The sequence below is a fragment of the Callospermophilus lateralis genome, chromosome 2 (genome assembly GCF_048772815.1).
Source record: "Callospermophilus lateralis isolate mCalLat2 chromosome 2, mCalLat2.hap1, whole genome shotgun sequence".
Taxonomy (NCBI): domain Eukaryota; kingdom Metazoa; phylum Chordata; class Mammalia; order Rodentia; family Sciuridae; genus Callospermophilus; species Callospermophilus lateralis.
The window spans coordinates 106,983,440-107,005,923 of NC_135306.1; the positions used below are offsets into that span (position 1 = coordinate 106,983,440).

Consider the following 22,484-nt stretch of genomic DNA (forward strand, 5'->3'; position numbering starts at 1 on the left):
TGGTAGAAGTGGGAAAAGGGGACAAAAAAGTAGGCTTCAGTAGGAAACTGTCCTGCAGAGAGCCATAGAAAGAAAAGCCAAGGAGTTTGCTAATCACCCTTATTTCTAGGCCAACTTAGTCTACAAGGGTGAGAAAAGCCATGCCATGAAGGAAGGACAGCTGGTAGAGTATGGAATAATTATTATGCACTGTGCTGTGCTGGGATGGAGAGGGAGAAGTCTTGCCCAAGGTTCATAAAATTTTAAATGCCAGAGACATTGATTGCTGAGTGCTCCCCTGTCCTCTTAAACTCCTGCTAACAAGGGGCAAAGTTTTGTGTTTCTCAAGGCAGAGGCTGTGGTGTAGACAGGCTCTGGGTATTGCAACAGTTCTCTTAACTTCCTGCATCTGTCCTCCCGCTCTGGCTGACCTCACACCTGGGTTGGCTGTAGATGTAGGTAACATCCCAGTTGATGCCTCTTTTCCAGGTCTGAGTGTCATGGCACCTCCTTTTACACTCATCACTAAACCCCCAGGGCTTATGTCCCATGGTGCTCAGCACAGGAGCTCTTGGAGAAGTCTTATCCTGATGATCCTGATGTGTGACTTCTTGTTCCGTCCCTCCAGGCCTTAAGCAACCAACAGTAGATGAGCCTCACCTCTCTGCTCTCCTTTCTCCTCCCTGTGTTCTAGTCACTTCCCTTTCCAGCAGTGTCTCTCCCAGGATGTGGGCAGGGCAAGGCGAGGAGAGAGAAGAGGAATCTCAGAGATTCCAATGGGTATGGCCACGTGCAGCCAGCGTGCACTGAGTATGAGCCGAGCACCAGGCTTTGTACTGGACATTGCACACATGGCTGTTCCACTTAATGCTCATGACAAATTAAAAGGTACTTATGACAAATTTAAAGGTCCTTATTATGTTCTCTTTTTACAGATGAGGAAATCGAGGATCAGGGCTGGTGCGACTTACATACAGGAGGTAGGACCCCAACTCCAGCCAGTTGTGCTCCAAAGCTGAGTTCTCACCACTGCTCTCTGCTGTCTCTGTCACAGTGCTAAAGAGCAGCAGCCCATTCTGGACCACAGCCCAGGTGCGCTTTCCAAGAGACACAACTACCCCCATTTTACAGATGAAGAAAATGAAGGTCCAAGAGACTACTGGGCTGGGACTGGGGTAGGTCCCACCCCAGGGATTTGGGCAGGTCCCACCCCAGAGTCTGAGCTCTTTGTTACTATGGACTAGTTGGCCTTAGCTCCCTTTCCACTGGGGTTACATGGATGAGAAAATAGGAGAATCTACAAGTATTAGTTACAAGGAGATCTTTGTTACTTATGGATTTTGAGTTATGTTGACTTTCTCTGGCCTCATTAGCATACACAATTCTAAATTGTTTATGTTGTTATCTGAGAACAGTTCAACAGGGGAAAATCTATAGACAGAACGCACCTCCTAACCCCAGCATCTGGAGACAGGGTTGGAGAAAGGGAGTCTATAGTTTGGGAAGACAGAGCTTAGCATCCATTCCCAGCCTGGCACAATGTGGCTGAAGGAGACAGTGGCCTCTCAGGCATCTGGGGCTCCTTCCTGCTTCCCAGCCCTCTCCCTGCCTGTCCCCATATCACCCTGGGTCAGGACTCTGCCATCCATCCAGCCACTGTCCCCAGCAGAGCAGGTGTATTCAAAGACACTGGAAACCATTTGGCAAAAGGAAAAGGCAGCCATTGTTAGCCTGCAGTTGGAGTCACATAACCTTTTCTTTCTGAAACATTTATATTCACATCCACATCTCCCTGTTGCTACAGAAAATTGAGGAATCCGTGCCCTACGCCTGGACGATGGAACAGAGCCACACAAAATTAGCAGAGCTGCTAGGCCTGAAAGAAATGACAGTGCCCCTTTCTTTCTAGAAAAAAAAAGTCTGACTGTGGGTGAAAAAGAATTTTAATCAAAATGGAAAGTAGGAATAAAGCATGAAGCTTTCTTTTTCCACTACGGATATCATCCACATCATCTTCACAATACAGGCAAAGTGGAGGAAAGCTAGTGAAAATGGGTAGCTTGAAAGGCTAGCAGCTACCTATAGAATAAGGACAGTGCTCAACGCACAGTATAAATTTAAAATGGAGAAACTGCAAAATTCTGTACCCAAACTCTTAGCTTTGATTTGATATACAGGGCTCTCCCTAGAGAGGCTAACCAAATAACAAGCAAACTGGCATTTCAAGCACAGGAAGAGCTCACTTTCTTAATTATGAGACTGTTAAGCTGCAGAGACCTGGAAGGGCAGAGCCAGAAAAAGTGGAATTAGTTCCCCGGTCCTACCTTTTGTTTAACATGCTACATCAATTAAAACTACAATGCAGTTTTTTTTTTTTTTTTCCTAAGAAAGAAATCCCTGTACTGGCATCAGTCTGGTTCATAATCTCCATAAAGGCCTCCATGCATGAGGATTAAGGATTGCACCAGTTGCCGCAATCAACCCCTTGTGGTCTTGGTTATTTTTGCTTGAATAAATACATGGTTGCAACAAGGTTTTCATTAACATTATGAAAATTGGGGCCTTCACAAATTGAGTAATTGCTAGTAGCTTTTCGCACTCCCTCTTTTGTCCATGCCTCTGCTTGAAATCCAGGTGGACAGTGACAAGCCTCATTTGCACATGCTAAACAGGCCAGCAGAGGCCCATGTTCGTCTCTGTTATTCTACATGGGAATGGTGGATTCTGGTAGAGTGGTGTTGGGGCAAAGCTTTCGTGGGAACTTCCCACACAGGCCTCCCTAAGGAAACCAGCAAGGTTACTCCAGATCCTCTGGAGACATCAGTCAATGTGGGGCTCTCTCTGAAGATGAAACAACAGCTCTTGAGCAAACAGGATGGGGGATGGGGTGGGATAAGAATTATTAATCCCAGATTTGGGGATTTACACTTTGTGTTGACACCACCGTCAGGGCTTCCCATGTGACTACAGCCAGGTCCATGGGAAATTAAACTGACCTGTCTTCCCTGTTACTTCTGAGTGGTGTGATTGTGTGTGTGCATATGTGTGTACCTATGAGGAATCTAGGGATGTTAATATATTTTAAATTAAAAAGTGAATGGACACTTTAATGAGAGAGTTTAGTGAAGCTGTTGTACAAATAAAGTTTGGCTAAGTAAAGCATCTTAAAAGGTATTTGTAGAGCAGGAAGAGCCTGCATCTTTTTGGTACTGTAGAAGAAATGATGAACAGAACTCGTACGTTTGGGGAAATCTTCCCCAGGCTGAAGAATCTCTAACTTCTCCATCTCCCTAGGAAGGATGGAAAGGGTCTCACCTTGACTTTCCCATAGCTTCCTTTGGGGATGAGAATCTTGTAACCATTGACCTCCACGGAGAGCTCCTTCACCCAGGAAACGGCAGAGCCTCCTCGGTGCTCATTCTTGGCCTCCACACTGAAGAAGGGGAGGCTGGAAGTCTGCAAGCACTGTCGGGCCAACAGGTAGGCACAGGAGCCTTGGAAGTGGAAGAGGAAGCCGTCAAAAGTGTGGTAGTGCGGCTCTCCAAACACCACGCATGTGCTGATCTCCACGGGGCTGCAGTAGAAGAATTTGCCCTTGGGTTCGCACACCTCGTAGGGGCTGCAAGAGGCCTCCTGGCAGTAGATCTCATTGTTGAAATCCAGACAGCGGCACTTGATGGTGCAGTTCAGGTCATCCCAAAACACCTCCCCTCGCCGAAGGAACTGTCCTGGGGAATAACGACATCAGAGCCAACATTTACTGAGCACTTACCCTCTGTGCCAGGTGTGGGGCTAAATGCTCCACATCCTTTATTCCATGTAACCACACAATGGAGGATTGTTGCCCTCACTTGACAAGTGAGGAAACTGAGGCCTCAGAGTGGTTGAGTAATTCATCTTGAGATCACTCAGCAGCTCAGGTTTAAAGCCAAGATTCCAAGGTGAGTGTGTCTGAATCCAGGCAAAGCATTATCAACTCTGCAATTGGTGAGCAAACCCACATTCGGGGAAAGACACTGCCTCTGTCTGTGAAAGACTGTGACACTCGGGAATCATTTCCTTCTTTTCAGGAATCTGAGGAGGGGTATTCTGAAAGAAAACCCAATGTACCCAGGTAACTCAGCAATAGCTTATTTATTTGCTAATTTGTTTATTCAGTCAACGGATGTTTGTTGGAAGCCCTCTGGGTGCCAAATCAGGAGACAGGTGTACAAATAGAAATCCCTGCTCCCTGGGAAGATTCTGGAAAGAGCTGACCACTTATATAGAACTTTCAAAGACCCATGAATCCTATAAATGCTGCATAGGCAGAATTTACACCTATATGAGTTGTCTTTCCTTCACCTCTATGCCCTGTCCAAGTCCAGCACTCTCTTCTCTTTATCCATTGGACAGAATTCTTGACAAATTCAAGGTCAAAAGGAGGATGCTGGATGGGGTAGGTATGTGCTAATGAAAATATTCACTGCCATTTATTTTAGTAGGCATTTGATCTTTAAAATAACTTCCCTAAATAAATGATCTCCCCACCAAAAAACCTGAAACTTGTCACTTGCTAATATCAACCTTCACTTGAACAGGAACTTCACTGATCTGGGGTCTGTGATCTAATCCTGGGTTAGTGTTGGAACCAAGAGAACTTGCAATGGTCACAACTGTGCAATCAACTTTCAAGACTACTGACTTAATTCTCATGTGTATTAGTTTTCCTAATCTGTAAAATATAAATAATGTTATTTCTCATCCCTGCTTCACGGGGAACAGTGATGCTATGAAAGAGCTGACACATGTTGATAGAGGTAGCAGCATTTGTAAACTGAGGAATTTGGGGAGGGAATGTATCAAAGACTCTATATTAAGAAATGTAATATTAAGAAATCTCAATTTATGAAATGTAAATAATGTCATAGCATATGTGAGGCCCTGGGTTCAATCCTCAGCACGGCAAAAAAGAATGTCGTACACCAGGAATCACTGGTTGTTTGAAAAGAATTGGTTAATATTTCTCAAACTTTCATAAAATTGACTGTCTTTCAAACCACAGAAGGCTACAAACTTAATTCAAGCAGAAGGATGGGCGCCTCCAGAACAGTCCTTTCTATACGTGTCCAACGGGAACATGTCTCAACAGGCAATATGTTTTATGCCTGGTGAGAATAGTGCCCCAGAACGAGATAATAGATTTATTCACATTCCCAGTTAGGTCATACACATTAGCCCTTAAAATGGGCCTTCAATCCTCAACACTGTTTGGCACTAATTCAAGGCTGCATATATTGTAACAGCCTGCATTCAATATCATTTCCACTCTCTGCTTTTTCAGGCTTCCAATAAATGAGAGGAAAATGCCTTTGAATAGAGGAGGTTTGGACCAAAAGGTAGACTCTCCGTGACAATTTTGTTTGTGAAATGATGATATAATAAACCAGTTCTATGGAATTGCAATCTCCTGCTATCACCCAGGCCAAATTCTAATCTCGTTAGATTGATATACATTCAGTGGCACATAAAAATGCACAGCAGTCTGTATAAGGATATTGAATTTGTCCTGTGTGTGAAACCCAAACCCATAACTCAGGAGGAAAAGAATGAAGTCGAAGTGGGGACTTTGTACACAGCTGGCATCTGACCAACTCCATGGCTCTGCAAGCCAGTGTTTTCCATTATCACAGCATTTCATTCCCAAGACTCAGGTGAGAGGCTGTCACTGGGCACTTAGGTTGCAGATCCACAGCCAGTCGGCAGCGTGATGCTTGGACAAAAGGAAAGAGATGTTTGGGAGAGAGTCTATAAACTGTCAGGCTTTGGTTCGGGCCAGAAAGGGGAAAGGGATGATGAGGTATGGGGTGAGTCTCTCTCCTGGACCTAAGTGAGGCTGTAGGAGGGAAGGGGGCACTATCTCAGAACTCCTGGAGAGCTTTGGGCCTAGATTTTTTTCCTATATGGTCAAAACTGGCCAAATTCCAAAGCTCGTATTTGCTTTTCTGAATTAGGGGTGGGGTGCAAAAGAGTCCAAAAGGCAAGGATGCCCAGGCAGGCCGTCTTCACGTATGACCTCACCGTGGGGCAAAGGAAGGGGTTTGATGAGCCTGACCACAGTGCAGGGAGTGGGGGGGGGGGGGCCCTGGCATTTCAGACCATGTGTAGATGGTTTTTCTGTGTGTTTAACAAATTAAAGCTGAGTCAAGAGGTAGGCTGGAGCTTTGTCAGGGCTGCCAAAACATGTAGGCCATGCTTTCTACCCAAAGAGGGGAAGAGACCTCCTCGTTCCACCTCAGAACTTTCCTAGAGATCTAAAAACACGTTTCTAAAGGTCTTCCTCTGTTTCCACAGTACCTTGTATTTGGGTCTCTCACGTCTTACACTGTGTCACCATTGTTCTCGTGGCTATCATTTCTACCTTAATAGTGTCATGGAAGTCTACAGTATCTTGACCTGTATAAGGGAGGGAATGTATCAAAGACTCCATATTAAGAAATGTAATATTAAGAAAACTCAATTTAAGAAATGTAAATAATGTCACAGCATGTGTGAGGCCCTGGGTTCTATCCTCAGCACGGCAAAGAAGAAGAAGAATGTTGTACACCAGGAATCACTGGTTGTTTGAAAAGAGTTGGCTAATATTTCTCAAGTAATAGAGTGGCTGGCACTCACTGGAGCTCTCCAGATGTTCTTTGGAAACTTGCAATGGCTGGCTGGCTTGATGGACAGATGGATGAATGGAGCTGGAGATGGTGAGTGGAGGGATAGGTAGGTGGCTGGATTGATGGGTTAGGTGATTAGATAGGTAGAGTAGATGGGTAGGTGGATGGATTAGTGGGAGTGGATGGTTGTGTGAATGGATGGATAGATGGATGATAGGGACACAGGGATGAGTAGGGAGGGCCCAATTTTCTTCCACTAGTTGCCACAGCCTCTACTCCTGGAAGCAGAAATATTAACAGAAATCCCTTTTTCTGAATACTTTTGAACACATAAAAGGTAGATATCTATAAATGGGGATGTTCCTGTGAGAGTCCAAGACTATTTTGCACATCCAAAGAGGTCTTGAGAGTTCAGAAAAAGCTCCCAACTTTGGATGACCATGTAAAGGAAACCCACTGAGGTTCAACTACAGCTTGTTCACAGAGACCTACGGCCAACTTTGATTTTCCCCAAATTCCTGCATGTTTTGCTGCTGCTGGGAAGATTTAAAGAGAAGTTGACTGAAAGACTATGCTACCTTTTCTTTCTTTCTAAGTGTACTAGAAAGTATGGATTTACCCCTCGCCTGGACTTGGCAACACTCCAAGACCACCCACTCCTGTGGAGCTACAAAGTGCAGATGGCAGAGTAAGGAGAAGAAAGATTTAAACGGCGATGGCAACAACAACAACAAAAATAATGTTAAACAGGAGGGTTCCCTTCTGTCCATCGGCCTGGGAAATCACTCAAGATCTGGGTCCACTTTGGAGTTGTTCAGAATTAAAAGCTGCGTTCGCACCGCAGGCAAGGACTTGGAAAAAGCCGCAGCGTAGCAAATGCAGAGTTTCAGCTCCCAGAGTGATGAATGTGCATGCTAAAATTACCTTGATCTCCATTACCCAGCTGAGAGATGTCAAAAGAGTAAGGCATCCGAATGAGGCCGCCCCCGTGGCTGAAAAGCCTGCCTGTCAATCTAAACCAAACAAACCCTGTTTTGCCATAGAGAACAGGAAATGCTTTACCCCTAGAGGTGCAGCCGTTGGCCGGGTCAATTTCCTTCCCGTCAACTTTAAATGCCCAGCGGCCTGGAACGTTGACATTTGTGGTCTCTTGGATATTCACAATCTCAGGGGTTCTTGAGCCTGGGAGGCTGAAGAAATTGGTGAGGTTTCCACCATTAAATCCTGCCTGAAGCACAAAAGGAAGATAAGACTTTTGAGCACATGTACCACCTCCGTTGGTTACCTGGTCCAATTGTCTTACTTTTCAAATTTAGCACATCTGAAACCCAGTCACCCTCTTCCCCTAGACTCCCTGGGGCAGCCATCCAAGGTGCAAAAGACTTGCCTAGTTCATTCCACCCCCCAAGTGACATAGCAAAGACTAGCCTTTCGTCCACCTGCATGATCACCCAGCATCTCTAGTTAAAAGCTGTTGGCAGGACTCTGTCCAGGATGCTGAGCAGCACAAGCAGGGATTGCTGTGGTTTAGATGGGCAGGATTATGACATGGAGAACCACCTACCTGTGCCATCACTCCTCCAAGACCCGTCAGGGGGTCCCCACCACTTGCTGTGCCCGTGGTCCAGTTGATTTCATAGTAATTGAAGAGCGTGAATGTATAGGAGCCATCAGACACCAGGACAGCCTGGAAGGTGTTCACCTACAGGAGGGGATAGGATGGTCTCACGCCACTCCCAGGAGGTGCTCTCCTCAGGGACAGCTCCTCTTACTAAGCACACCCACCACTGGTCCCCCCACCCTGTCCCCAAGCAGCTCGGAGCTGTTCTGCAGCCCAGCCCTCAAGCTCTGCCTTCTCTCTGAATTTGTTCTCACCTCCAGTGGGAAAAGTGAGACATGTGGGATGGTGCGTCTAAAAGAGAAATTGCCTGAGATAAACCTGGAGTCTGACTCAGCGCCCAGCTCACATCTCTGTCTTGGAGCACACAGAAGATTCAGAGGCCCCGACTGAGCTTGTGATATTAGGAGAGCACCTATAGATGGCAGCATGAGAATAACTATAGGCAGCCGCGGAGCCAGGATGGGATGCAAATACCTGTTCCCACAGCAGGGTGAGTGGGAGGGGGAAGAGCCAGCAAATGCTAGTCAGTGGGATTAAAATGGTCCTCTGGATTGTGCTCTCTCCATTCCTGGAAAACACATCTTGATGAGATGTCTCCCCTTTTTAAAATGGAAGTTGGAAAGTGGTTTTTAAAAAGCACTTTGTGGGAAGAAATTGCTCCTCTAATTGAGCATTCATGTATTGCTTTCTATCTGTAAAATCCTCAGTGCTCATCTGTAACTTAGACCAATGTTAAGATGGCCAATGTTTTTGGCCCACTCCCATCGTTTTTTTACCCCCTTTTTTATTGTGGAGGTGCTGGGGATGAAACTCAGGTCCTCATGTGTGCTGGGCAAGTGCTCTGCTCCTGAGCAGCACCTCCAGCCCCCATGCCTACCCTGTAGCTAAGAAAGCTGAGGACTAAGGAAAATAGTTTCTGGACACTTCACAGTGACCCTTACATTGATGATGGGATTCAAGCCAGAGCTTCCAGTCTATCAGTGCACTGTCATTCCATGCTGTCTTAATTTTAAACTTTCTAGGACAGAGATGCTATATGAATTCAAACAAACCTTGCAACAAGTTCTCAGAAATAAGCTGAAGCAAATTCTGTTTTTTACTATTTCCCTTTCTTAATCCTCACCCCTGATTTTCAGGAAATGCAAATAAAAAAATAGAGTTGAAAGCAGAGGCTATATTGACCTTTTTCTTTTCAATTCTAGCCCTTTCTCCAGCTTCCTGATACCATCCCAGTTAACATTCTGTCCAACTCAGAGGAAGACCCAAATCCCTATCCTGTGTAATCAAACTGGGGTAGAGGATCTTGGAAGCCCCAGATCTCCCCATTCTAGAAGGTCCCAGGGAGGGGCAAGGTGCAAGCAAAGAAAAGCCCTTTTAGTACAGAAAAGCTTTCTCGTTGAGCTCTGGGCCCGCCATAGCCGATGCTGTCTATGATAGAGCTGCCCAGGTATATGCCTTCATTCTTTGACTTCCTTTAACAAAAGAGGAAAGTAGGACACAAAAATGAGTGAGCAGTCAGCTCAAGATTGCTAAAAGGTCACTAATGGGGTCAGGTTCAAGAGGCAGATGCAAAGTCAAGGTCACATGAGGACTAAAGTTATACCTTCTTTCAGAGCAGGATTCTCCTGCAGAAGTGAATTCCTTCCCCCAAAATGAAGTTGGAAATATCTGTGGTCCAAGCAGATCTTGAGAGCAATCTATTTCCCACCCTATAAGTCACTCCAAATCCAACCAGCCATCTCAACAGCACCCTGGGACTAACTGTATCGCATGCACACCAGCTCCCACACACACTGTTGCTCGCCGTCACATACCCCTACACATAGACATTTCTTTATTCATATAAAAACGTTTTGGATTTGTTTCAGTAAAAACTTGTTTTTCAGTTCTTGAAAAACCCTTTTTGCTTCAGAGGACTTCCCATGATGCCTGGAGGGGACCACTGAGGAATGAGGCGAGGATTTAGTGAGTGGGAACCCCTGTTCTGCTTTGTGGAAGTTTTGAATTCCTTTTCTTGCCACTTGGGCAAATTATTTCACCTTGGAAAAGGAGCTAGCACTTGGGGGAACATTATTGTGGGGTTTAAATGATAAGTCAGAATATCTTCTTACAGAGCTGGGCACATAGGAAGGCCTCAATAGTATTGGTTTTCCTTCCTTGAAGTAAACATGTCCCCTTCCCATTTTACAGGGCTTCTATGGCACTATCTGCCTCTAAAAAAAATCTCTCAAGCCAGTGTTCATTTGGCCTGATGATCCATGCTCCTCTATGGAACATGTGGTGCACTTTTCAAAGGGATGGATGGATGGAAACTTGCAGCTCTAGAATGAAGGCATATACCTGGACAATTCTATCATAGACAGTATCGGCTATGGCGGGCCCAGAGCTCAAAGCACTCAGATGTTTCCTCATTTGTCTTCATAGACAGAGATCTCACCTCGTTCAGAAATTCATTCCAAAGTACAAACCAGAAAGTATCTAAATTATCTTGCCATTTTTATTACCAAAGGAAGTTTTTTGGAAAAAAAAATGGTGGTCAGCATTTGATGGGCATTTCTTCTCTTGTTCTCCCCCACTGACACTAAAATTTATCGATTGCTGGCATCCTACATTCTAACGCTGTAAGATATGAGACTTAAAGGACATAAAACATCACCTGAGGAGTCGTTAGCAATCCAGAACATGACAGAGGGAAATGTATGCTTCTTTAGAGGTTATTTCTAACCAATGCATCCACTGTTTAAACTCGTGTCTTTCTGTTCTGCAGGACCTCTTAGAGATAAAGTGCTCTGAGATGCTCTGGCCAGAAAGTGCTAAAACACAATGTGCTCATTGCGTCGAAGCTACAGATTGCAAGGCCAGCACTTTTCAACCTCTCTCTAACTTGGGAGTTTCTGTTTCACCCGTAAACAATTGACTCATTGCCAAGGAAGTGGGAAAACAGATGGAATTAGAAATAATTCTAAGAAAGGGGAGGGTAACTTTTTAAACTCTTTGCTTACTGGAAACATTATGCAGTTGAAGATGCATGTGTCTGCTACTTCAAAAACTTCCATTGTCAAAGTCACTCAAACAAGCTGCAGACTTTCCTGAAAACCACATTCTGTCCCTTTATGTAGAAAGTTGATTATCTCTACGATAATGCCAGCGATAATCTTTCTTATTTGACTTTTATTTGACTGCTCATTTGGGATTTCAGAGCAGATGTTAAAACTTTATTCATGAAACGCTTTAGCTGCCCACTCTAATTAACATCAAATATGAATAATATCAACCCTGGTCATAATAAAAAAATGTCATAACATAATAAAATGAACCAGGTCATTTGTACCCAAATCCAGCACCTTACTTATCTCTTTCTAACAGATTTTATGGAGCAGGGTTGGGGGAGGAAAGTATTGATGGAGAGAAACATTTTGTGCCTCTGGCAAGAGAAAAAGACCCTTGAGGTCCTCTGGATCCCTTTATCATGGGACCTGGAATAGGTCTCAGTGCCTTGATCACTCTACTGCAAAATAGGAAGGCCACCTGCTGCAAGAACATGGTTGAGGGACTCTTTTTAGACATTCCTAATGAATTGTGATTGGGCTGACACATCTTCTGAAATATTACAGCTGACTGGACTGGTTCACTCTGATATTTCCCTCTGTTTCCTGGAAAGTGGGTGGCAAGACCCATTAGTTTAACTCAAGTGAACTGACATTCCTCAGCTCTACCAATTAGACTCCTTCACAGTAGTGAAGATGGACAAGAATTAGATGTCAGAATATGAAGTGGAAAGTGGAAAATTTGAATTATTACAGGTGTGGTGCTGCTGCCTCCATAAAACGTGACTTCCTCCCATGTCACAATGAAAACCCAAGTGGCAGAGAAGGTTGCCATGTCTTTGAAGTACTTCCTGATGTCCCTAGTGGCTCTTTTCAAGATGACAGGGTCCATGGTCTCTCTGTAATAGATCTCGCCTCGAATTCCATTGTGCACGTCCGCCCAAAATGGGGCAATGAAGGCCCTCCCATCCGTCAGGGGAAAGGACTCCGGTGTGAACTGGCTCACCAGCACGTTGAAGGAGACAACACCGTTGTTATTGACCTACAAAAGAGAGAGAGGTGTTGCACAGTGGATCTGAAATCAGGACAACTTCAGTCACAAACGAAGACGGACATTTGCCTAATTGTATGAATGGAAAAGACTTCTCAACGACTGACTTAAAAACCTCAATGTCAGCACCGTGGTCCAAAGGAGAAGATTCAGGGCACATACACTGGCTTTCCTTCACTTTCAGCTTGTAGTTAGCTTTGTTTTTTATTAATAATCAGTCTCATTTTCATGGTGTCTATCCTATCTCTATTGGCACTTACCAAATGCTACTGGGTTGTGCCTGTATGTGTGTGCTAGGCCAGCCTGAGGGCAATGTGGGTAATAAAGCCAAATTCAGAATGACAGATTTGAGATAGAAAGGAAAAACAAAAACACAGAAGCAAGTTAAATTTAAATTTGAGGAGTTTGATATTAGTCCTTGATTCTTATTTTATAACAAAAGAGGCAAGTCAGAGAAAGATAAATCAAATATTCTTTCATCGAACTCAGATCTCAGGATGAACCACGTCCCTACTCTGGAGGAGAACTTTAAGACTTCTATTGATGTCACTCGGAACTGTGAACTCAGAACACAGACAAGGTTAAGACCTCCAGATGTCCAATTCTATTCCGGCTCTTATAGTTTGATAGCTTCCTTGTACAATCACTGCATAAAAATTGAGACATGAGTACCTTACATTATATATGTAAATGACTTGCTTACGGTGATTTCTTCATGATTTGTAAATGGCTCAGCCAACTTATGAAATTACAAAACCTTACTGCAAATCACAAGTCAGTAGGTTTCCTCGCACAGGACCTATGAATAACCCAGCTTCTGCCTGCCTCTGAGGTGAACTGATTTACCCAGTGGCTTGCGTGGCTTGGACAACAGAACATATAAGACAGGAGTGCTTACAGCTGGGTAAGGAAGCCCTGGGGCCATTTTCCTTTACATTTAGTTATTTAGGTTCCTATTGATCAAATAACATTATGGACATTAATAGTGACCCACAGACAAGGGATCTGCACCTGGGTAAGCATACCTTGTCACACCTTGGAAACAAGCATATGGGGTTTGGAAAGAAGATGGGGGAAAAAGCTACAGGGATGTTAAGAGCCTCTTGTCTTCAAACAACCCAGAGGGTGGCAAAGGACTACACTACTCAATGACCTAGAAACTCAGAATAATTTACCCTGGAACAAGTCTGCCCCAAACGATGGTTTATCCTTTCGCAAGGACAAGAATTCTTCAGGCTTCTTGCAGCATTGTGTAATGAATGGGGAAAAAGAGCTTAACTAAATACCTTTGTTCTAGAGACCTGGGAAGCGAAGGCTTCTAGAATGGAAGTCCTACACTCTGTCTCATCTCCAAAATCAGGTCAACACGTTCCAAAACTTACAGTCAGCTATTACAAACACAGACTGGGGAGGCCCTGCTGTGAGCAGAGCATAAAAGGCATTTCAGGATGCCAAGAGCGATGTGTTTGCTAGGGAATAATAGGTGTAATTAAAACACACAGACTTGCAGAAGAAGCTGGCAATGACTCACATGTGTTTTGATTATATTCTATAGTTAAAATCAGTGGTTCTCAAACTTTTTTGAGCCTTGGAATCACCTGAAAGGCACATAAAACTGGATTGCCAGGCTCTCCTCTCCAAGTTTCTGATCCAGTAGGACTGGGTTAGGCCCTGAGATATGACATTGCTAACAAGTGTCCAGGTGATGTTGATGCTACCAATTCAGGGTCAACTGGTTAGGCGATAACTACCAGCCAGGTAATGGAAGAGGGAACTGTTTTTGAGTACAAATCAGCCTCGAGCTATCCATCAGAAATTGGGAAAGTAGAGGTGTCAGATGTGCAGAGGACCAAAGGTGGAGGTGCTCAGAGTCCCATTCGTATCTCTGAGCAAGACACAGAATAGGATAGGATGTGGTATAATCTACATAGGGCTTCTTTAGTCCTTCAAGGCCAAAGATAGAGAAAGGCTCAGCCACTCTGCACCTTCCTCTTGATGTGCAACAATCTCAGCAGCTAAACCAATGATCCAAAAAAATAGCCTGAGAATGCAGGTGCCCCGGGGAGCTCTGACAGAGAAAGTTACCATTTCTGAGTGCAGGCTTGACAATGGGGCCCTCTGGCATAGGTACAGACCCAATGAGGGTGGCCAATTCTGCAAATGACTCTTATACGATAGTTGATTTCCCCTACTTTAGGCTCCAACTCTGCTTCAAATTGGTTGGAAGCCCAAGAACAGCAGGTACCTAAACTTTTCACACCCCCAGAAGGGAAAGAAAAATGATATTGCTCCTATCGTGGTTCATTGTATCTTTTTATCTTGTCGAGTAGCAGAAATAATGTTCATGGCATTGGGGCCTCTGCTTCACTTCTGTGTTTAATCACCCACAAACACAATTTATTGCCCTGTATACTCCTCTACTATGAACATTAGCCATTAAATATACCTTTGACTTTCTTAATCATAAAACCTATCAGCTCATGAAATCTCAGAACTTGTCGTTTTGGCTGCCAATAAATCCTCCATTCCAGAGCCTTGGGAGAGGGTATTTAACATGCTTTCCTTAATGACAAACAAAAGGGAGAGCCACAGAGCAACAGCAGGACTGCATCTCCACTTACATAGACAGTGCGGTAGGGAACGCCAAAGAAGAACACCGGGATGGCCAGCTTGATCTCAGATGAGCTTCCGTCATCTACCTTGGGGGTTTTGGTGTCATTCTGCCAAAATGGATACATGAGCTCCCTGGGTTGAACTGTCAAGAGACATGGTGATTAGGCAGATGGCAGCTCCCTCTTGGTTATGCAAGCTACTTCCCTCTCACCTAAAGCCATCTTCTCTGATATGGCTTCCAAGCTAACCACAGGTCAAAGAGCCTTGCCTTTCATCCTAACCTAAGCCATATTCAGGCCTTTACCTTCTGCCTCTGGAAGGTGTCCATTTCTGTGAACTCAGAACACAGACAAGGTTAAGGACACCATTTCTCCTTAGAAGAAAGCATTCTGTGCTCTATTCCTAGGCTATGGTGCATTTTGGAGAAAGCAACGTTGAGAACCGGCTGGAAGGCAGTGACACCACACTGCCTGGGGCTGCCAGAGGACCGCGAGGTGGCCTCTAGGAGGCATGGCTCAGGAGGCCTTGCCTCTGGATTAGACAGCAAGGTGGAGAGAAGGTAGTGTGGCTGTGGCCAAGAATTCTACTATCATGTCTTTTCCTGAAAGGAGTCTCCTCCCTCCTGCCACACAATAGGAAAAGAAGATACCAGAGCCCAGAAGGAAGTAAACAACAGTTGGAACCAGAACAAAAGTGAGAGGAGAGGGTTTGTAGTAACTGGCCTGTGAATGACCTTGATTGAGGGCTGGCTCTGAGAGGCTCTGTGCCCATCTCCTGTCCACAAAAGGCAGACATGGGATCTTCTGAGCCCAGGGAGGATGGGCACTTGAGAACTCTCTGGAGAAGAGGCACAGGGCTCTTCCTCACCCTCCTGGTCGAAGGTGAAAGTCACCACACAAACACATAGGCCCCTCCTGTGGCAGTGTTATCACCTCCTTAGGTACGTGGCTTATTTCTTCCATGTTTCCCATTCAAACTCTTGCAAGGTGTGCCCTGGTTTGGCAAGAGAAATGAGACAACTTCCCCAGGGTCTATGTTACTAACAATAAGGTCCAATTGCATCTATGGAATTATCTACATTTCAGGTCTCTTTTCTCTGCCTCTGTCCTTTCTTCTCTTGAATAAAAAATAGAACAATGAAACATCATCTCTTTTTTCCATTAAAAAAAACTGTTTGTAGTTTTCAGGGGCAGCAGTCAATCCATTTCGGACTTCTGGCCTTCGCTCTTGAGGTTCCCACTCACAGCCATCCAGAGGCTGTCCCCTTCATGCCCATTGTCACGTCAGGCCCTCTTCTTGGGAAAGTCCCTGTTCGGCACTGATGGAGCCGATAGGATTGTGAGCAACTGGCCAAGGACCGTGCTGCTCCTTTGGGAGTCTGTTAGTGAAGAGACAACAGCTCACGGACAGGAGCACACAGAGCAGCCAGAGAGCAGCCCAGAGTGCCAAAGTGCCAGCCCCCTAGTCTGGAGCAGGGAGCAGGAAAAGATCAGCCTGGACCAAGAGCTGATCTCTTTCTGAGGCTCACAAAGTAGGAGAGCAGAGAAAACTAGCCCGGTCATTAGAGTATATGCATTGTTCCCCAAACCCCAAAAGTTTCAGGGAAGCCAACCAAATCTTAACCTGTAGGAGGCACTGCCAATAGTTTATGCCAGGAGCACTGAGCCAGTGAGCCACACTTGATGTTATAATCAGTACTTGAAGCAGGACCTTCTAACTTGCCTATTTACATAATAGTAATAAATTCTAAATTCCTATAAGATAGGGACTTGGAAAAAACTTTCTTTATAATCCCTACTAAAATGTTATGCACAAATACTTCCTGAATTGGAAGGGTGACAGAATTCCTCAAATAAAGAGCAAAAAATCAAGTCATGCTATGGATTTGTCTCTCATGGGGAACATTTTAGGAATCATGCCCAAGTATGAAAAACAGTATTTAACTGTGTTAAAGGGCTCAAATTCACCTTGAATTATAGTAATTTTCCTGGAAAGGTTAATTGGCATTTGGGGCAGTGTTGGCCAATTTGCCTAGGATGAGAAAACCTATAAGCATTCAGAGAGAAGAAAGAAATGGCATGGAGACTGTTCCTAATTTCTCTGGCTGTCCAAAATGTGAAGTGAGTTCCAAATCTCTTCTCTTCATGAGTGATTCTGACTAGTTTGTGATTTTGAACAGGAAATAACAGACAGTTGAAATTTTTCAATCTTAAGAAGAAGACAAACAATAAAGGTATCTAATATTATAAATATTAAAAAAATACTTATTAAATTAAAAAAGAATGCTTAATAAAAGGGAGCAGGTTTACACGACAGCAATTTCCATCTCAGAAGCCATTATTATTTTTTAATTATATAAATAAATATAAATATCTATTTGCACATATATACATCTATTAGCAGCATGACCTATCAATATTATCAGAGTTTGTAAAAGAAGGAATATTCTCCACCTGAAATGGCTGAAATGTTCACAATAAACATAACTATGTTTTCAGGATTCTTTCTTTCACCAAAGAAAATCTGTTTTTGGAGTAAAAGTAGGAGGTTGGAGTCAGCAACATGGGGTTTACATGTTATAGCTATTTCAATCACCCAACCTTGGAAAAATGTTGGGGCCACACATGGTCATAAAGACCTGTTCACCTAAGACTTGTGACCATGCACCAGCTGAGCCAAACAAACATATCAGCAAAATAAAGATGCTTTAGAATTCTAACCATAAAAGTTCAAGATCTATGTGCAGTGCCCCATTTTTCTTGTCTAATTTTTTTTAAAAGAAAACTACAGTAAAAAGAAATATGTGTGGACTTTCACTTACCCGGGGCAGTGCTCAAAGAAAAAGGTCAGAGAAAAAAAGGAACCACAGAAGTGATAATTGTCTTATTCCACTTGCACTTTTAGAGTTTCTGGCCATGACATGGGTCACTGGTACACAGTCACCAACATCAGTGACATTGTAACTTCTTAATTTGGGGCTAAAATAAATATATATATTTAAAAGTTTCTAACACAAGTAAAATGCCTTTATGGAAATAAGTGATCAGGTAACTACTCTATATTCTTTTAATATAAATAGTTTGCATTAAATAACTTCTTCACAAATTGTGTTCTAAGTTAAATAATAAAAAGTGAGAATATAAGTGAACATCATTCAAAGTTAATGTACTTTACCCTCGACAACAGAATTTAATTTACATTTTTTTTCTCATTGTATCTGTAGACACATGTACACCTGCCCTTACAATCATGGTTCCAACAAAAGTGTCTCTTTATAAATTCAAGAGCATGCTAATCGAGAGCTTTATGGAATTCTGTAGTACTCACCTTGGTGCTGTACAAGTGCGAAGATGAAAGAGACCCAAATTCTAAGTAATGATGAATAATTCATCCTGGAATTTTAAAAAGAAAAAGAAAAAAAAATCCCCAGCTTGCCAGAGTAAATAGAACACCAGGTGTGTTTGGTGGCAAATCCCAAGACACATCACAACCATCATAGAACAAATTCACATCACAATATCAATAGTTCTGAGTCGGGTTGAAATTCCCTGAAGGCTGCAGGTCCTCCCAAGTTCAACACTTCGTGAACAAGTTAGACCCCAGAAGAAGCCATCTGGAAGTGCAATAAGATCACGCAAATTGTCAGGTAATTATACAGGACCGAGGAGAGCCGCTATGAGTAAAGGAAAGGTTGCTACTTGGCAGCTGATAAAGCCCCGAAAAAGAACACCTAACTCCAAAGGGTCAGGTCTCAAGCACACAAACTCCGACACTGGCTTTCCTAATTTTCACAAGGGCTTTCCATCAGGATCAAAGAAATGTTGGTTAAGACACCATGTATTTCTACAGGTAGGAAATTTATAGTTTGCCATTACCTTCTCAATGATTTGGAGCCAACCCATCATTTTACTGACCAGATTCAGGTGTTGTCTGAGACTCTCTCTACTATCTTTCCATAGCAAAGTGAATGATAACTACATTGGTAATCAAAAAGAACCACACCAGGGTTGCTCTTTGGAATGACAATAAAGACAGAAGCCAGCACACAAGCAAGTAATTAGTTCCAGCAAGTTAATTAAAGAAAGAACATTGCAAAAATGGACATGTTCTCATGTTAGTTTAATCAGTTCAACTAGCGGTTTTGCTCTCAGGGGCATGGATGGTGTACGCTGCTCCACAAAGCTAGGATGCAAACACACATGTAAGCTCCAACTTAAAACACACACCTGCACACACCACAGTGTGTGGCCAGCCTCTGAAATTCGCTCCTGACAGCGTTCTTACAGAAACTTATCATTTGAGGTTTTCACCATTCTTCAGTCAAACTTTCATGAAATAGCAAAGAATTCACCTTGTGAGATTTTTGTTGTAAATCTCCAGTTGTCACGTACACACATGGAAATTTGCAACACATATTAAATATTAGTCAGTTTTGCTGAAAATGGCACAGAACTTCAGTAGAGATGCACACATAGCTCCAGTGGAGCAGGTGCTATGCAAGTTTAAGACATGAGCTCTTAGGGAAACAGTAAGCAGAGAGCAGGAACGGAGGATTCATTTAGATATTCGTATTTATGAAAAATGTCACTAACCTGTTCTGTAGAGACTGAAGGAACTGAGTCAGAAATATTAAGCCAAATCTTGGTAAACCAGGAAAAATTAGGTAAAACAAGAATTCATGTCAGTTCTCCTCAACTTGCTGCCAATTATTTCTGATTCCTGAAATGATGTCTGAATCCCGTACTCTTAAAACCAAAAATTCAGTTAGTTCTGCGCTAGAGTCAGGGAAGTGTTGAGTTGCAATCAAGGTTTTTTTCTATTGATTAAGAAAAAGTAAATCTAAAGATCAGTTTCAGGATTGCGTAGAGAGGTCCTTTCCTTGAAAAACTAGACCTTTCCCCCCGCCTCTTAAAAAAAAAAAAAAAAGTAGATTCATTTGGAAATGTCAGATACTTGGAGCTGAAGCCTTGGTTCTTTCTGATCAGAATCACTTTGCACTGAAAAACACAAAAAAGAAAACCCCCCTTCTCCCTTTGTACCCAAAAGAAGGCAACTGTATAATGTTACAGAATTAGCATCCACCGGCATGGGATTAAAACTGCAAACAAAGCTGCTGCCTCCAACATTTAAATGAAGTTGGGTTTCTACTGAAGTCTTTTGTTGTTGTTGTTTCTGTTCACAGATAGGCTCTACTCTGGTTTTTCACAGGTATGCATGAAGTATTTAAAGAAACTTTCCCGAATTTTTCTAGGTTTTAGTCCCTCTCTTTTCTCCCTGATCCGCAGCTGTGCCATGGGAGAGGACAGGACAGGACAGGGCGCTTTCCAGGCAAAACCCTGAATGAGGCTCCCAGGGCAAGGCAGGACATTTCTCAAGGGGAAGCCCAGCACGTCCTGGATGCCTTCATTGGTGTCCACTAAGGGTCCTTGCAGGGAGAGAGGCCATAGACCCCTCCTGATGAGAACGTGCAGTAAGTAAAGAACTTCAGAGGCATTGTGGACAAGGGGACCATGGGAGCGGCATTCTCCCAGGCAGCTGGTGAAGGCAAGATGAGGAAAACTGGCTGCTGCATAAACTAAGTATACTGCTCAAAGTGTTTAAAATAAAATTTGGTAAAAAGAAGTAACTTGAATGAGTGAAAAGCCTAAAATTATTCCAAAATTCTCTGAGCAGACATTGAAATGCTGACTGTACCCAAGTAAATAAATAAACAAACAAACAAACAAATAAATAAAAATAAATAATTTCAGGTCTGGGCAAGTTGTCCTAAAATAGAAAAAAAAGTGATTGGGGAACTAAAATTTTAGCCTAAATTATACAATATTTTCCCCAAAGCCTGTGATAATTCAGTAGGTTTTGCACAAGTGTATTCTCTCACTAGCAATATGGACTGTCCACCTCTGCTTACTTACAGATGTCAATAGGCTGTCTCCCTCCAAAAGGCACATATTTATATACAGAAGATCTAGTTTTGGGGGTGCTTATGTGAAGTAAAATTAAACCCAAATCCAAGACTCGCCTAGGGAAGCATTCATTCTCCCTGTCCTGTTCTTATTAGGGTTTTAGTCCAAAGGTCAACGTAGATGTCTTGAAGCAAGAGTTGGCTCTATTTTAAAAAGCTGCTAGAGGCATACTAATTTCTTTGGTCTTCGTTTTTCATGCACTCCAGGATATTTCTATCTCAGCCCTTTCGACCCACATTAAATCCTCACCCTTCTTGAGGCAGGACTGCTGCTGGGATAGATGCCATCTGGGTCTAACCAGACATGCTGGATGGTAGCAGAAATGAATGAGAGTGACTTTGAGAATCTGGCTACCAGTGAGTGCCAGGTGCCTGGGGAGAGGCTGTTCTGGCTGATCACGGCTGGGCTGGGAAGCTGGTCAGTGAGTGGTCACAGATGGACAAATGACAAAAAATCTCCTTCCCTGGCATATCAGCAAGAGGACTGATTTTGTTGAAACTATGAGGTGGGCAACAATTTCTGCCAAGATTTAGATGGGGTGGGTGGGGTGGGGGTGGCTTGGAGCTAGTCACCCAAGACATCTGTGCCTTACAAAGATGGCACAGATTAATGCTGCTTTTAGGCAACAGGAGACACCACAAAAAGACAAAAGATAAAATGCCCTGAAAACAAGTGCAATTCTCTTTTTCTTTTCTTTTTTTAGCTGAGGATTAAACTAGTGGGGTTCTAACATGAAACTATATTCCCAGCCCCTTTTTATTTCTTGAGACAGGGTCTTGCTAAGTTGTCGAGCCCTTGAACTTGTGATCCTCCTGTCTCTACCTTCTGAGGTCCTGGGATTATAGGTGAGCCCCGCTGTGCCCAGGGAGATATGGCTGGCCATCAGCTTCCAGCTCAATGCCTCAGGCCCAGCATCAGCACTGGAGTCAGGGGCACATTCTTCATGGAGTGGACCCTGGTCAATGACAGAGCAAGATGGGGTAACAATGGCCTAGCACATTCCACCCAAAGCAGGTCTCCTATATTGGGTAGATTTGCAACCAAAGCCCCAGTGGCAAAGACTATTCAAGTGAAGCAACTCTATTATGAAAAATCAGGGCATGGCTGGGAAAGAAATATATATACAAACATATACTATATGTATATACACACACATCCATACACACATCATTTACTATGTATATACACCAGCATGTATATTATATATGATTCAGTACATATGTACATAAAGAATACATGTTTGTATGTATTATACATGCATAAAATTATGTTATGTTTTTATGTGCAGTTACGTGCTACATGGTGATATTTCAGCCAACAACAGACCACGTATACAAAATGGTCCCATTTAGATCGTATAACTTAGTGACATTGTTGCCATCTTAGTCTGTGTAACTGCACTCTGTGATATTCACACCATGAAGAAATCACCCAACAATACTTTTCTTAAAAGATGTCCCCACTAAGTAGGCAGAAATAGATATAAATGTATAGAGTAACAAGCATACACACACACACACACAAACACATACAATGGAGCTATCTGGGTAGATGCCCCTGAAGATT

At 43.3% G+C, this 22,484-nt stretch overlaps 1 protein-coding gene across 2 annotated transcripts in view; it reads right to left on the reverse strand.

Annotated features, from left to right (window-relative positions):
* Positions 1-18,346, reverse strand: part of Tecta (tectorin alpha) — a 66,393-nt gene extending 48,047 nt beyond the window's left edge. For both annotated transcript variants that reach the window (XM_076846256.2, XM_076846255.2), the window contains exons 1-6: positions 18,283-18,346; positions 14,964-15,097; positions 12,046-12,333; positions 8,188-8,325; positions 7,686-7,851; positions 3,295-3,707 (exon numbers count right to left, since the gene is read on the reverse strand). In XM_076846256.2, coding sequence (XP_076702371.2) covers positions 3,295-3,707; positions 7,686-7,851; positions 8,188-8,325; positions 12,046-12,333; positions 14,964-15,097; positions 18,283-18,346 — 1,203 coding nt within the window. The remainder of the gene's footprint in view (positions 1-3,294; positions 3,708-7,685; positions 7,852-8,187; positions 8,326-12,045; positions 12,334-14,963; positions 15,098-18,282) is intronic.
* Between the last annotated feature and the right edge of the window lie 4,138 nt (positions 18,347-22,484).